Raw genomic sequence first — 15,684 nt, 5'->3', positions numbered from 1 at the left:
TTTTTATACTTATGTGTTTTTGACTCTTATTATTTTAATTTTAATTTTTTTTTATTTGTATTGATCCTGTAGTTATGTTATGTTTTAGCCCAGAGACAAATCTTTAACTTCTTATGAATAATGTTTTTTAAAGATGGTATTTTGAGATGTTTTCTATGAAAATAAATAATTAAATGGCAGTAGTACCGCTTTTTGTGTTTCAATGTTTTTTTTTTGTTTTTTTTTTTAAATGAAATGTTTCACTGTTTGTCATCTTCTTTGCTGGGATCTGTGGATGACCAGAGATTTTATCCCTGAGCAGTCCCCCAGTATAAACAATAAGGTAAATAAATAGATAAAAAATGAAAGGAAATTGTCAGTTCAGAATTCATTCCATTTGGTAGGCCTATTGGATTTGTATCAAGTGTAAACCAATTGAGGAAAGGAGATTTTCTGCATTAATATAAAGAATAACAAAGAAAATTGGTAGGCCTGTTGGATTTGTATCAAGTGTCAAGATACATCGATTTTTAACGGAATTCGGATAATTGCCGTACTAAAAGTTGGTTTCTATTGATTATTAAGTAGTTTTCTACTCTCGTGTGGTAATATTTTTATCATTTTTGCACCCGTGTGGTCGCAAGTGGTCCCGTGTGGTATTTAGTAGGACCCTTTTGGTCTGGTGGGAGGTGGTGGTGGTCGCTATTATTTGATTGCCAGAAAAGGCCATATTACTTACCCTGGCAAATTATTTTATTGGACAACAACAATAGTGCATCTGATGATTTATATTCACACATACTTAAAATAAAAATAGAAAAGTATTATTTTTTTGTTTATTAGGAGATTTATATTATTCGAGTTGACAAACTTTTTCTAAACAAAAAATTTATATTCTGCCAACGTTTAATGAGCTCTTCAATTCCCCGATCCTTCACGCGTAAAGTCTTGCTGCAAAGATCTACGGTAAAATGGTGTAGGTTTTCAGGCCTAGGCTAGGCATTCGTTGCATATTGTTCACCAGCATGGCTTCCAGTAACATCGTTAATGAACAACCTACATGCAGAACAATTGGTGTCATTCAGGGTTTACCAGGTCGCAAAAATGTAGTGATATCGCCTGCTGTGAATTGGACAGGCATTGAACGCGATAGTCACGTTGTTTATTTCCCAGGGGATGTTCAGGTTCGTAGTGTTGTTATTGACAAGGTTCAAGGTAATGGTATAGGCCGAGCGAATTCCCGACCGAGCCCTAGTAGTACAGTACAGTGTAATTCAGATTAACCATGGTTTATATACTGTACAACTATACCTTTCTACAGTACATCCCTGATTTAATCACAAACAAGTAATAAAATATATTTAGGCCTAGCCTAGGCTAGGGGCTAGGCCTAATAAATAATGACTGTTAATTATAGTAATACAGATATTGTTAAAAGCTGTTACTGCTGGCAGCTGCTGCGGAAGGTTAACTTAACAATCCTGATCTTCTCTATTTAAAATCATTCAAAACATTCCCGTGTTTGCCATGCCAACAAATTAAACAGTGATTGAGTCTTGTTTAGAATATTGGATTGGCAGTCCATTTCCACCATCATACCTGTGTCTAAACGTAGTATGGTAAAGGCCTAATTGGTTTTCTGTATGTAGGGAAGGTTGAAAATTGCGTATTTTTACTGAAATTGAATATAAAAAGAAGTTTTAATATAAAAGTGTATGTGATACAGTAGTAGGCTTACTATGGGTGTTTAGAAACCTAAAGACCCTTGAAAGCAAAGATCTAAGAACTAGACTATTTCTAGACAATAATACCTCTATTATTACATATACAACAGTTTGTAGAATAATTAACTGTCTCGACTACTTTGTATCTGCTTACTGTACAGGGTTTTGCTCAAGAAATGGCTCTGCATAGAGTGGGGAAGAAATGGGTGAAATGGAGTTTTGAAAACACAGCCACAATCCTTCAGGAACGCTTTCCAACTTCCTGGATCTGGATCATTGGCCCTCATAGGTTTCATGAATCACTTTTCAGTTGCTATGACAATTTTGTTGAATGTAACATTATCGGTTCTCCGATTGACTTCCAATACAGAGACTCAACCAAACACCTCCAGCTACTATTACAAGGAGCATGTAGAAGTCTTGAGAATATTTTGACTACCAATATCAAAGAAGGAACTAAGAAAGTACAGGTTTTTACTCATTATGATGATTGCAAGAAATCAGTTGATGAAAATATGCACAAGGAGACATTAGTTAACCCTTATTTACCATTAAAACTTGTCGGGTTTAGTAAAGGTTGTGTGGTCTTGAATCAAATTGTGTCTGAAATGAAACAAACACAGGAAGCCAATACAGAACTGAAGAGCTTTGTGGAGCAAATATGTGCAATCTATTGGCTTGATGGAGGACATTCTGGAGAGGAAAGCACATGGGTAACAGATCGAGAAGTTTTAGAAGTATTGGCTAAAACAGGGATCAGTATCCACGCCCATGTTACGCCATATCAGGTTGATGATGTCGCCAGGCCTTGGATTGCAGAAGAACACAAAATATTTCTGGAAGTTTTGAAGGAACTTGAAGGCAATGTTACTGAAAAGCTTCATTTTGAAACAGAGGAAAGATCACTTGGTATTCATTTTAAACTCTTGAAACATTTTTGATATTTGTCTTTTTTAGGATACAGTATACTGTAGAGCTTATTTAAACTTAAACAATTTAATTCAAGAGTTGAATTAATTCCTCACTTTTTATTTAATAAAGAAATTTAATAGCTTTCTAGAGGGTCCACTGATTAGTTTTAACAGATACAAAAGAATACTGTAATACAATACATACTCCAAGAAATGAAATACACGCCATTGTGTTAGGATTTAATATTTTGACTCCTAGTCTTTAGCTTTCAGTTGTAGATTAGAATGATAATTTTTTTTATCTACAGTAACATGCAAATTCTTTGCAAGACCATGTGCTCTCAAATACATTTTTGCGAATTAGACCTAATTGACACTGCCAATTTACAATATTATTATGTGGCAAGTTTAAATTCTGTTGTTGGTCAAATTTGACCTGTGAACTATATTATTTGACCTGAGGCAGTTTGGAGTGGAGTTGAATAGCTTAATGGTAAGTGAAGGTGCTTGCCTTCTAATACCAGGTCCTGGGTTCAATTCCTGTGGTAGCAAGACTTTTTCTTGGTTGAAAAAATGGGCATTTAATAATATACCATGTCTGTAATATCTTTTAGATAAACTTTATCAATTTTATTGTTGAATTATGTGCAATATATTGAAAGAGTTACATTAAAAACCAATTATAAATTACAAATATTGCTTCTACTGACAATTTTATATAATTGTGATACAATATAGAATGTAATTGAATGGTTTGTAATTTTATTCAGCTTTGAATTATGTACTGATATATTTTCCAATTTTTTTTTCATATGAAATTACACATGTACATGATAAATGTGTTTAAGAATAAATTGAGTATGATGTAATAAACTTATTTGTGAATTGTGATTTATACAATATCTATCACACTACAATTCAAGACCTCTCTAATTTCGAGTTTGAGGGCGAACTGTATTGTTACTCTACAACTGTGATGATGTTCTGAAGTGTCTCAATGTTATAGAATAAGATTGCAGTTTTTAAAAACAAACGCTGGACACCTACATAATGGACCTTCCCAGAGTGCCAGTCAAACTTAACAATCATATTTCCAGGTTGTTATTAAATAAAATAAGCAAACATGTCGGTTATCTAATAAGTGTATTATGGCAACATAAATGATAACACCATCACTCAGGTAATTATCATTTTTTTGCGAATTTTGCAGCCCTTACTTTTCACAAGTTCGCAACACTAGTACTGTACTAGAGTAATAATAAATTCTGCAATGTCAATTTTTTTTTGTTATTATTAACAATGAATAAATGAATAATACAGTAAAAAGGAAAATATAGAAATTTGTATTTATTTGTCCTACTTATTAAGCATTTGTGGAAGAGTTGAATGTTAAAGATGTATCAGACCAATTTTAAAACAGGAATTTGTAATATTTAAATATACTGTACTGTATCTCCTCTGAGAAAAGATTTTGTTACTCTACAACTGTGATGATGTTCTGAGGTGTCTCAATGTTATAGAATAAGATTGCAGTTTTTAAAAACAAACGCTGGACACCTACATAATGGACCTTCCCAGAGTGCCAGTCTTGAAAACTTAATCATATTTCCAGGTTGTTATTATATAAAATAAGCAAACATGATTTATTTTAATTCTGCCAAAATGATCCACTTTGACTGACATAGTCTGCAGTAGCAAACGAGCATCGAAAATATGATTACTGTATACTTCAAGATATTTTTCTTATACCAAAGGATATAGAAGCTTATAAAATGGAGCTATTAAGTTGGCTTCATGATTTACTTAATACACAGTATTAATTACCAAAAATCTTATAATAATGAGGACGTGTTTCATTTGGTTCCCGTTGATCTTTGTCACGGTTGAGTTATTTCCTCAGCTTTCGTTTTATAAATGTCAAATGTCAACAAGAAGAAGTCGGTGTCAATGTTTCAACAAAAGTCCTTGGTTTCAACGGGGATTTGTTATCAATTCAAGATTTTACTATACGTATGAAAGGTGATCCAGTATGTTGGAGTAGCTTCTGTATTAATTACTTTGTACCTGTATGTTCATAATAATAAACACTAATTAGGCTAGGCCTGTTCTTTACCTTCTAGAATATCCCCTTCTCCTACCTAGCCTAGCTAGGCCGGCCTTCTTAGAAAGTAGATGTGTAGGGCCGGGTAGGGCCCACCTGAATGAATAGGTAGCCCTAGGCCTAGACCTCCTCCTGCTAGCCTAGGGTTGCATGGTAGGGCCTTATCCCGAGGCGGAAAAAGAAGGGCTTGGCCAGGCTTCGAGTGTTAGATAGCTAATAAATGATGACTTGAAAGACTATCCATCTCCAGGATGTTCTTCGCACTCCCATACATTACTGCAATCTTGAATATGAATTAATCCTATTAGTTTTACGGCACTAACGTATAAGCATGCAAATATTTTAATTCAATTCATTTCTGTTTTATGGAAGTGCATCATTTGGATAATATAAAAAGGTAAATATTAAAAATTGCACATACTGTATATTATAAAGTGATTATATAAAAAAACTAAAGAACAATGTGTAAAAACATTCACAGATTCAGAATAATAATTTACAAAAATTCCATTCCATAGATCTAAAAATTCATTTATATCTCAGAAACCTCCTTGCATCTTCAATTATCTACAAAGCCACCGTAACCACAAATGACGATGTCAAAGGGTACATCGGACTCGCAGACAACACTTTCAAAACCAGATTTACAAATCATAAGCACACATTTAGCTCTCCGAACCATAAGAACAGCACCGAATGATCAAAACATGTATGGAAACTTAAAGAAAGCAACACCTAATTCAACATTAAATGGTCCATAATTGACAAAGCTATGCCATACAGTACACAAACAAAGCACTGCAATCTCTGCCTTACTGAGAAATTTCGCATAATTTATTCAAACAAACCATCAACATTAAACAAAAGAACCTAGCTGCTTTCAAAATGCAGACACAGAAACAAATTCCTACTCACTGAATACGTAACACAATTAGCATATACACCTACTAAACCTCATATATACCTCAATTATCTTTCTATCCACTCACTCCTGAAGATTGCTACTGAATGAAACAGCTGTAGAGTAAATTCATGCTTGACATACCTTTCTATTATTATTATTATTATTATAATATATATATATAATATATTTATATATAATATATATGTGTAAATTCATTATATATATATATATATATATATATATATATATATATGTGTGTAAATTCATTATATATATTATATTATATTCATTATATATATTTACAGTAAGGGCCTATCCATTATATTTTAAAATATATTTGCAAAGCAAATTTTACAAATGTAAATGTACCGTATTTATTAATTGTTCTGTAGTCTTGGCATTTTAAATTTTATTTACTGTATTCATTTTTGGCGAGTTGCTCAATTATAGACTTCTTATTTTGTGCTTCGTGAGTTTGATGTTTTCTATGTCGCTTTTTTTTAATACAGCTTGGCAGGAAAGCAGGCTCACAGCATGCGATTTTTTAACAATGCCATCATGCAAGTGACGGCATTTTATTGGGTAAAGCAATTTACCGTACATTTAGCAAACCAAAGTTGAGATACGGTAACGTATCTCTAGCCACAGCGTAAATACTGTATATACTAGGCCTAATCCTTATTTTTTACGTTAATGTTGCATTACTGTACACAAACTGTATTATGGTTTCATGCCTCATACACATGCTGTAGAAATACACTGCAAATTTATTGGATAAAAACTGGATAACTAAGTTACACACCACTAGTTTTTGGGAAAGAATAACATTTGAAGATCAATATAAATGAATGCTTATTTTCACTTGATAACAGGCTGGTTCAATTAGCTAAAAGTGTCTCCTTATTCTGTGATGATCCCAGCTGCTGCAAGAATTATCCGAGTTCATTGCCTTCAGTGTCAGTTCCTGCTATTGAAGTATTTTAAAGGTTGAACTTTCAATTTTACTAGCCTTCATTCTGTTAATTATTCTGTGTATAGGCCAATAATTAAATGATAATCACAACACAAATTTTTTGAATGTACAGTATAGTTTTCTACAGACAGTCATGAAAACACCCCCCCCCCCCTTCAGTTCTGTCTCTTAGACCCATATCACATCATGTCACCACTTTGTGGAGTGAACCATACACAGCGCACATCATTTACATAACAATATACTTACTGTACATTGATTTCACCATAGTTTCTGAGTAGTAACATTTTATTTTTTGAACCATACTCAAATCCTGTTTTGGGCACCCACCCATGTTGGACCAATAAAATTTTAGACCTAAAACCAATGTACACAATTGCAAAATATGCATCATGTTCAGTAAAAAAAGTATCTGTGGTTCATTCCTGTGAATCTTCCCATGCCTATAACATACCTACTGCAGCCATATTATGTGAAAACAGTGTAATACTGTATATCTATTAACAGAAATTACATCTTATATGTTTCTACATTTAGGAGGACGTGGAAAACTTGTGAAGTGTTACCTTGAACGAATCAAAGTTGATTCTACTAAAGAGAAAGGGATTTGTCCAAATTGCAAGACACAGTTTGGAAGACTGACAGAAATCAAAAGAAAAGAGGCAATTAAGATTATTCAGGGGAAAGTTTTCACAAAAAATTGACAAGGAGCATGGCAGATATACAAAGTGAGTATGAAAGATAGTTGAGCAGTTTACTGTTTTATGAAATGTTTATTGGAGCAGTGTGAGCAATTCCCTTATTTCAAATACCAGTGGACCTTCTGCTAAGCCTGTTTATTGGGGCAGTGTAAGCAATTCCCTAATTTCAAATACCAGTGGACCTTCTGCTAAGCCTGTTTATTGGAGCAGTGTAAGCAATTCCCTAATTTAAAATAACAGTGGACCTTCTGCTAAGCCTGTTTATTGGAGCAGTGTAAGCAATTCCCTAATTTCAAATACCAGTGGACCTTCTGCTAAGCCTGTTTATTGGAGCAGTGTAAGCAATTCCCTAATTTCAAATACCAGTGGACCTTCTGCTAAGCCTGTTTATTGGAGCAGTGTAAGCAATTCCCTAATTTCAAATAACAGTGGACCTTCTGCTAAGACTGTTTATTGGAGCAGTGTGAGCAATTCCCTAATTTCAAATACCAGTGGACCGTCTGCTAAGCCCCTCCCCTTGGATATTGTTGCTAAGGTACCCCAAAACTACAGTGTAAAAGAAAACATACATGAACACATGCGTTTGTGGGACAACATGTGTTTGTTGGACACATGTATCCCTGTCTCTTTTCTCACTGGTCAGTTCATTGTTAAGTTTGATTGACAGTCCAAAAATATGTATTACTGTAGCTACATGAGCAATTCTCTCCAGTCAAAAGTCAAGTAAATATATAATTATTCAAAGGAAATTACATTGCTCATATCATGGACAGACTAAAACACAAATTGACTGGCACTAGGCTATGACAGTATGGGCAGTTCACTAACTTCAAGTAACCCAAAAATATGAGGTGTAATACAGTATGAGCGATTAACTGTTTTTTCAATTTTACCACATAATATGTGCATTTGGATCTGCATGATGAGCATTTTACATTATTCAAATACTGAAAAAAGTTTGGTGCTGCTGTATCAGCATTTTGCTCTCTTCAAATACCAAATATATATTGGAGCTAGAGTATGAGTTATTCACTTATTAGTCCTTTCACCCCAAATACTTTTTCCGTTTTTAATCAATAGGTTGTCTAGATGATATGTCAGTTATTGATGAAGAGTTGCTAGAAGTTGAAAGTGAGCTGCATAGTATACTAGAGAGACAGTCTCAACTATTAGAGAGGAAAAGAAGGCTACAAGCAAGACTGGATCTCATCACAGAGAAGAAAGCATTGGATACAAACAAAAGAGATTATTCAAAGTCAGGTACTCGATAAAATGTTATGTATTTCGTTATCTCCACCATACAGCAGTGCAATATAGTTATGATGCATTTCTTCTATACTCTGTTCTTAATTTTTGTTTATACATTCCTTGGTGAAAATATAGAAGACAAATACAATATGCTAACATTAGACACACTTTGAAATAATGAGATATTTATGCAGCAAATACAGTTCCATCGTTTAAGATCTTAAAACTCAGTAACACCAAATTTTCTATGTGCAAGGGGATGTAGTTGGTAGCCTGTTGATAAGCAGTGGTAGTTCCAAGATATTTGCTTACTGGGGTTCCAACAGCTCCCAGTGGAGTCCAAAACTTGGGGCTGCTTAGCTCATGGTCCTGTATTCAAACCATGGGAAATAGGTTAAGAGGTGGATTTTGGCTTAGGATGGTAAAAAATTGGAACAATACAGTATTAACAAATGCATTCACACTATAGTAAGTTTCAGCAACTCAGTGTATTTAGTCTTAAGTGGCATTCAGTAGCAGGGGTTTGTGCTTGTTCAAAGTAGAGGGAATTGTTCCTGCTTGCACCACCAACTGGTGATAAAGTCTAAACTAGAACCCCATCAATTTTGTATATTTATCAGTTTATTTGTTGAATGAAACAAAGCTGGTACACTCAGTACATGCTGATAAAAGAAGTTTTTATATTTTGCTAAACTTAAAAAAAAAAAAAAAAAAAAAATATTAAATCAGTGTCCTAACAAATGCATGCTATTCCTAAATATATTGATTTAAACATTCACAGATTTTCAATGGTCAAGTCAGATTAAAGAGCTTATGAGTTCTACATTCAAGGTTGATAGCTTACGCCCTCTACAGTTGGAGACGATGAATGTTACATTGTCCAAAGAAGACTGTTTCCTGATCATGCCCACAGGGGGAGGGAAGAGCCTTTGTTTTCAGCTTCCAGCATTAATTTCTTCTGGTAAGAAAACTGTTGTAATAAATTATAACTATTTCCCGCAAGAAATATTTAAAAAAAGACTTCAATTTTAGCTTAATATGAATGATAGTATACATTTTTTGTAGGTATAACCCTTGTTATATCACCATTGGTTTCTCTGATGGAGGACCAAGTGATGGCCCTTCAAACCTTAGAGGTTCCAGTTGCTTGCCTTACTGCATCCAGCTCCAAAGAAGAAACCAAGTGGGTCCACAGCCAGATGTCATGTGGAAGACCTGACATCAAATTGCTGTACGTTACACCAGAAAAGCTGGCCAAGAGTAAACGATTCATGGCAGCTTTGGAAAAGCTGCACAAGGCAAGATGTCTAGCAAGGATTGCAATTGATGAAGTTCATTGCTGTAGTGTTTGGGGGCATGATTTTAGACCAGGTAAGCAAACTAAATTTCTATTTTTATCTATCAAGATAAATATGGAGTTTTCTTCTATCATTTACATAAGGAGGGTATTTATTCACCGCTGTTTGTGTTAGCTGTTTTATGGAAAAACTAATAATTCATGGATCATCATAATATTTATTTGAGTGGCACATTGGTCTTTGGAACTGATTTTACTTGATCAAGATCAGGTAAAACTTGGTTTCTATACAATCGCTACACGCTATCGCTTTTGGTGATACTGATTGTTCGGTCGAATCGAGGAGCTTCGAGGGACTGCTACGCAGTACAACGATTGCACTGAAAACACTGTTATGACAGTGAATAGAGATTGTATGGAAACCAAGCTTAACAGAAATTTGAAAAATAACAATAAGGATTGTGACATAGGGCGAAAGTTAATTGCTTCAATAGCATACCCTTTTTCTATTTTGAGAATTTGTTCTTTTAACCCACTATGACAGGAAAAGAAACAAATATGGAGTAGAAACAATACAATTATTTTTAAAATCTTGATTGAGCAAGCCTGCCCTTCTCTAGAATTAGACTTGCCTCATTTTTTTATGTCAGGAAACACCCCTACCTACTGTATCTTTCACTGCCAATATTTTGCTTCCAATGTAGGCTTTTCTGATCTTTTATCGTGACAGTATTTTAACTACTGTCCACACTATTCTGATGTCGTTTATTCTTTCTAATACAGTATCACCATATTACTGTAATTATTAATTTGTCACATTTTATGGCAGATTATAAATTTCTTGGTATATTGAGGCGGCAGTTTCCCGGAGTGCCAATACTAGGATTGACTGCAACTGCTACACCAGAAGTTCTGAATGATGTCAAGAAAATCCTTCAGGTGGACAAGGCCAAAACTTTCAAGTCTACCTTCAACAGACCGAACCTATTTTATGAGGTACAGTAGTTAAAATTATGTTTGTGCTTGACTAAAAGTAAAACATTACTATACAATTTATTTGACTTCTTATTTATACCTGAAACTTCTTATTAGGCCATATTAATTTAATTGTTTGTTTTAAAGCTTCCGCTCTCATTAGTAAATTCATGCTCGTTGTTTTTGCCCAACAAAATTTAAAAAAAATTAAAAAAAAATGTTTTTCTTCTAAAACAATACAGTATATATCTCCACAAATTGTACCCCCTTCAATAGCCTACAACATGTTGTGTAGACACACTGTAATTCTTAAGTGAAGTGAGCCCTGTAACAGACATTCTAAACCCAGTTCAACAATAAAAATATTTTTATTAAAACATATTTAAAAAAAAAAACCTGCATTAGGTTTTTGGAAACAGGAAAACTTTGAGAAAATTAAATTAATATACCAGTGTGTATTTATAGATTGAGACCAAAATACATTATGTAAAAGTTTATATTCAAGAATTTTACTCAACTATGTATTTTTGTGTAATAACATGTAGGCTAGTTTAATCCTAAGGGGTGTGAAAATTCAGAATGTAGAACTGGGGTGGGGGTGCAAACAAATCTGTATTCCAATGAGAAGTTAATAGTCATTTTTAGTATTTTAACTCAATTAGTGGAACTGATTTCCTGTCATGGGGGTGGGGGTATTAATATTGTTAATGTTAATATTCAATCAATCAAAACATGGATTTCTATATAGCATCAATTCTCTAGGCAGAATGCAATATTTAGTGGTGCTATGACATTGGACAATAAACTGATGTTATCTTTAATATATTGAAGCTAGTTGTGTATATGGCACCAACAGTTTAACATCCTGAAATGAAACAAAAGTTAATTTAAGTAATCTCTTTACTTACAAGTGTGAAGTTTGCATTTGGAAGCCTTTGAAACCTTACTCCCTTTACTGCTGCATTACATTCTTACATTTATCTTATCTTTACTTTAATACTTGTAGTAGAATTCTATATCCAAAAAAATATCCAAAACATTCGCTGTACAGTAGGTTTGTTTTGGTTTGTTTTTTTTTCTATTATGTGTTTTACACTCAATTCCAGGTGCAGCAAAAATCTTCAAATAAAGCCACATGCATCCAAGATATAGTATGCTTAATCCAGACACAGTTCAAAGGTCAATCAGGTAGAAATACAATTTTTTTTTACAGATGTTAAAAACCCTATGTATGTTGTATCTATTTTGATCTCTGTATTTTTGAAAAAGTTTCATATTTTAAATAATTTACAATTTTAATTGACCTTTCATTTTTTTAAGGAATTATTTACTGTTTTTCTCGTCTGGAATCTGAAAAGGTAGCTGAGGGTTTATCTAAAGCGGGTGTAAGAGCATGTGCTTATCATGCCCAACAAGAGGCACAGACGAGGACTGATGTTCATCAACGATGGAAACAAGACAGGATACAGGTGAGAGAAATTGACCACTAAACCAATCAGATTGCACATAGTAAATAGATGTTCATGTTTCTATGAAGACAAAGTGAGGTAAATGAGTAATTCTCTGTGAGATATCAATTTGTATTTTTTAGGAGTTGAATTGGAAGAGTTATAAGTGTAATTACTTAATATTTTGTAATAGGTTGTAGTTGCCACCACTGCCTTTGGAATGGGAATCGATAAACCAGATGTAAGGTTTGTTATACACCATTCCATGAGCAAGTCCATGGAAAACTACTACCAAGAAAGTGGACGAGCAGGTACAATATTTTCATTATTTTAAATCAAGATTATCTAATATAGAACTGTGATATTTTAAAATATTATTTGTTTATCTTAATTGTCTTTTATTTTTTTATTATTATTTAAAGGACGTGATGGACAACCTGCAGCTTGTATACTTATGTACTCATTTTCTGATATATTCCGTCAGAGCGCTATGGTTTTCACTGAGCAAACAGGCCTAGAAAAACTCTTCCAGATGGTCACATATTGCCTAGGTGCTTCCAAGTGAGTACTCATATAAGAAAATCTACTCTAATTAGAACCATGCTGTTACTATCCCATTTACCAGCAAACCCTTTAAAAGGGCATTCAGACGGGTTGGTGAACCAGGTTTCGCCAGAATCTTATCTCAATAATCCAATTAAACATCAAAGAAGAATACCTCTACTTAAGAGTCATTATCACAGCAGGCATTGCTGTTTCTCAATAAATTACCAGTATAGTATTTAAAAACCAGGCTGGAAAATTTTAAAAACCTTTTGTTCAAAAATATTTGGCATTTTTATTACCTTAGCTATAATTTCAGATAAAAATCATAATAGATATGCTTTTGAATTTTAAAAATCAATNNNTATGTTAGAAGTTACAACATGGTTTTTGATTTAATTGTGCTAGTCTTCTTATGAACTATTCACAACTAATGAGCTTCACTATTAATCTTGTTACAAAATTCCCTGAAGCAGTAATTAATAGAGATAAGAGATCTGGTTCAAAAATTAAAAATTTGGTAAATGGTGAAGTTTCCTCATGATAGAAACAAAAATGAAAAAAAAGGTGATTTCTAGGTTTGTGTCTCTTTGTGGTGTCACTGACAAATTGTAGTTTATATTGTAGCTAATGTGATATTCTTTCATTTAATTATAAACCAGGCAGGGTTCCCCAATAGAGTTGTTGTGACCCTGAACCTGTGCAGATCCCACCACTTTGCCTGTGAGGCTTATTTTCAAAAACATATACCAGTACTTTAATTTTAAATAATATACAATTTCATTGTACAGTACCAAATATGTGTTTTCCTTTTATAGATGTCGAAGAAAGTTAATTGCAAGATATTTTGCTGAGACTTGGGATAGCAGTGAATGCAATTCTAAATGTGATGTCTGTGCTAACAAAACTCAAGGTAGGTAATACAGTAAAGCAATATTGTCTAAGCTTGTCAATTTCAATATTATATATACAGTACTGTAATGATTTTTTTGGTGATTTCAGTGTCTATCGAGCAAAATGTTACAGATAACTGTCTTGAGATATTCAGCATTATTCATAAAGCTAGCTTGAAAGATTCACAAGTTACAGCACTTAAATTATTGGACAGCTGGTCTGGAAACAAGTCAAAAGGTAATCTAGTTCAGAACACACAAATTTCTACTTTTAGACTAGTACAGTAATGATGTTCTTAAAACAATATTTTTGTCTGTTTTCATATACCGTATTTATGTGTTGAGAATGATGTCGCTTCCATTAACGTTTTTTAGTTTTTTTGAAAGGGGTTGTTCTGTTTTCATATACCGTATTTATGTGTTGAGAATGATGTCGCTTCCATTAACGTTTTTTATTTTTTTTGAAAGGGGTTGTTAATTTTTTTGAAAGTGGGGGGGGGGGGCGGCATGGCGTTTATTTGAGGGTATTTATTCAAAGCGGGGTGGTTTTTTTCAAATGTATTTTCCTTTTGAAATGTTGGAACTACATAAATTTAGCAATAGAAACAACTTAAATTCTAAGTTTCTGCTAGTATGATTGTTTTAACATAAGTGTATAGATATAAATGTTTAAACTCATTATTTGAATTCATGCTTACATGGTATGTTTATGTGAAAAATATAATTAGTAATACAATTGTGCTGTGCATTGATATATTGAACATGCACAGAAACATACTCATGTAATTAATTCATAGTTCTTATAATTATTTTTTCCCTATCTCTTGTGTATGTATGATATTATTATGGTTATTTGTGATATATTGAGCATTACCTGATCCTTTTATTTATATTTTAATATTTTAGGTTCTTGTTTATCCCAGAATCAACGTGAGCAAATCATAGCCCATCTTATTCTGCGCAACTATCTGGAGTTAAAGTTCCACTTCACACCTTACAACACAATATGCTATATTCAACCAGGCCCGAGAGCATCACATGTTAGTAGCGGGGGACCAGCGATAAAAATGACACTCCTAGGTGAGGGAAGCTCTAAGGGTAAAAAGGATAGGAAGGGGTCAAAGAATGTAGGCCCCAAGGATGTTGCGCTGGAAAATGATAGGAAAAAAGTTGTAAGCAAGACAAGCTCATCAAGTGTGATCGAGACCATTGAAGTTTCAAGTGATGAGGATGATTTTGAGGTGGTACCACTCACAAATCACTTAAAAAGTAAACGAGATTCGCAAGTACAAAATAAGCGTCAAAAATTAGAATTATAGGTCTTAGAAGATACATAATGGTATCCGTTGAGCTCGACTAGTCTCTGATATCATCAATACAAATTGAAATACATTGTAAGACTACTATAATTAAAATAAGATCTGCAGGGTTAATGATTTTTTAGGGCCTCAAGAGCAGTGCTTGGTTATAAATATTCCACAATTGGTAAATATAATACTGTACTAGCTTTTGAGTGTAGTACACCAAATTAGTCACCAACGCTGTTGGGTATTCTAACCAAAACTTTAAAAAAATATGTATAGTGTTCAAGAGTGATTCAGGAAAACAAGCTGTAGTAAAACTCAAATCCCTTTATAAATGTGTACATCTTAACATCAAAAATGATGACGGGCAGTGTATGTACAGCTAAGGCTATTGTACACAATGTTACAGAGTACAAAGTATCTTACACACTGATTTATTGTTTCAACAGTTTGAAACTACTGTGCTGTAGAATATGCATTTTGTTGTTTGTAATCCTGCCCAACAAGCTAAATTTGCTGACTAATTGGGTGTATTATTTATAAAAGATAAACATTAACGCTGAATCTATTCCTGTAAGTTAAACATATGTTTTTCATCAATTTGTGTCACCTGTATTAATAAATGCTTCTGAAGTATAAAACTTGAGAACTGTGGATGTTGTCTTTGAATTTATCGAATACAG

The 15,684-nt window shown here is 33.4% G+C and overlaps 2 protein-coding genes across 8 annotated transcripts in view; both read left to right on the top strand.

The window, feature by feature from the left end:
• The window catches only part of LOC117111425 (ATP-dependent DNA helicase Q1-like), a 17,595-nt gene extending 1,967 nt beyond the window's left edge, over positions 1 to 15,628 (top strand). Inside the window, exons 1-15 of one of the 7 annotated variants that reach the window (XM_033254335.1) lie at positions 3,513 to 3,603; positions 4,118 to 4,633; positions 6,492 to 6,605; positions 7,130 to 7,320; positions 8,374 to 8,553; positions 9,323 to 9,502; positions 9,607 to 9,912; positions 10,668 to 10,834; positions 11,920 to 12,001; positions 12,134 to 12,282; positions 12,455 to 12,572; positions 12,684 to 12,822; positions 13,623 to 13,717; positions 13,807 to 13,935; positions 14,604 to 15,628. In XM_033254335.1, the coding sequence (XP_033110226.1) occupies positions 7,305 to 7,320; positions 8,374 to 8,553; positions 9,323 to 9,502; positions 9,607 to 9,912; positions 10,668 to 10,834; positions 11,920 to 12,001; positions 12,134 to 12,282; positions 12,455 to 12,572; positions 12,684 to 12,822; positions 13,623 to 13,717; positions 13,807 to 13,935; positions 14,604 to 15,016 (1,974 nt within the window). In that variant the 5' untranslated portion in view covers positions 3,513 to 3,603; positions 4,118 to 4,633; positions 6,492 to 6,605; positions 7,130 to 7,304 and the 3' untranslated portion in view covers positions 15,017 to 15,628. Of the gene's footprint in view, positions 1 to 500; positions 542 to 3,512; positions 3,604 to 4,117; positions 4,681 to 4,725; positions 5,113 to 5,721; positions 5,740 to 6,491; positions 6,606 to 7,129; positions 7,321 to 8,373; positions 8,554 to 9,322; positions 9,503 to 9,606; positions 9,913 to 10,667; positions 10,835 to 11,919; positions 12,002 to 12,133; positions 12,283 to 12,454; positions 12,573 to 12,683; positions 12,823 to 13,622; positions 13,718 to 13,806; positions 13,936 to 14,603 lie in introns of those variants that run through there. The other 6 variants (XM_033254334.1, XM_033254333.1, XM_033254336.1 and 3 more) reach the window with 6 other exon arrangements.
• On the top strand, positions 887 to 2,667 carry LOC117111429 (UPF0565 protein C2orf69 homolog). Its single transcript, XM_033254342.1, has 2 exons — positions 887 to 1,163; positions 1,865 to 2,667. The coding sequence occupies exons 1-2, from the start codon at positions 1,005 to 1,007 to the stop codon at positions 2,642 to 2,644; spliced, it is 939 nt and encodes a 312-aa protein (XP_033110233.1). The 5' UTR covers positions 887 to 1,004; the 3' UTR covers positions 2,645 to 2,667.
• Positions 15,629 to 15,684: the final 56 nt, after the last annotated feature.

The sequence above is a fragment of the Anneissia japonica genome, unplaced genomic scaffold (genome assembly GCF_011630105.1).
Source record: "Anneissia japonica isolate Jap-2015-1 unplaced genomic scaffold, ASM1163010v1 scaffold288043_len311759_cov178, whole genome shotgun sequence".
Taxonomy (NCBI): Eukaryota; Metazoa; Echinodermata; class Crinoidea; order Comatulida; family Comatulidae; genus Anneissia; species Anneissia japonica.
This window is presented reverse-complemented; position numbering and strand designations above follow the sequence as displayed.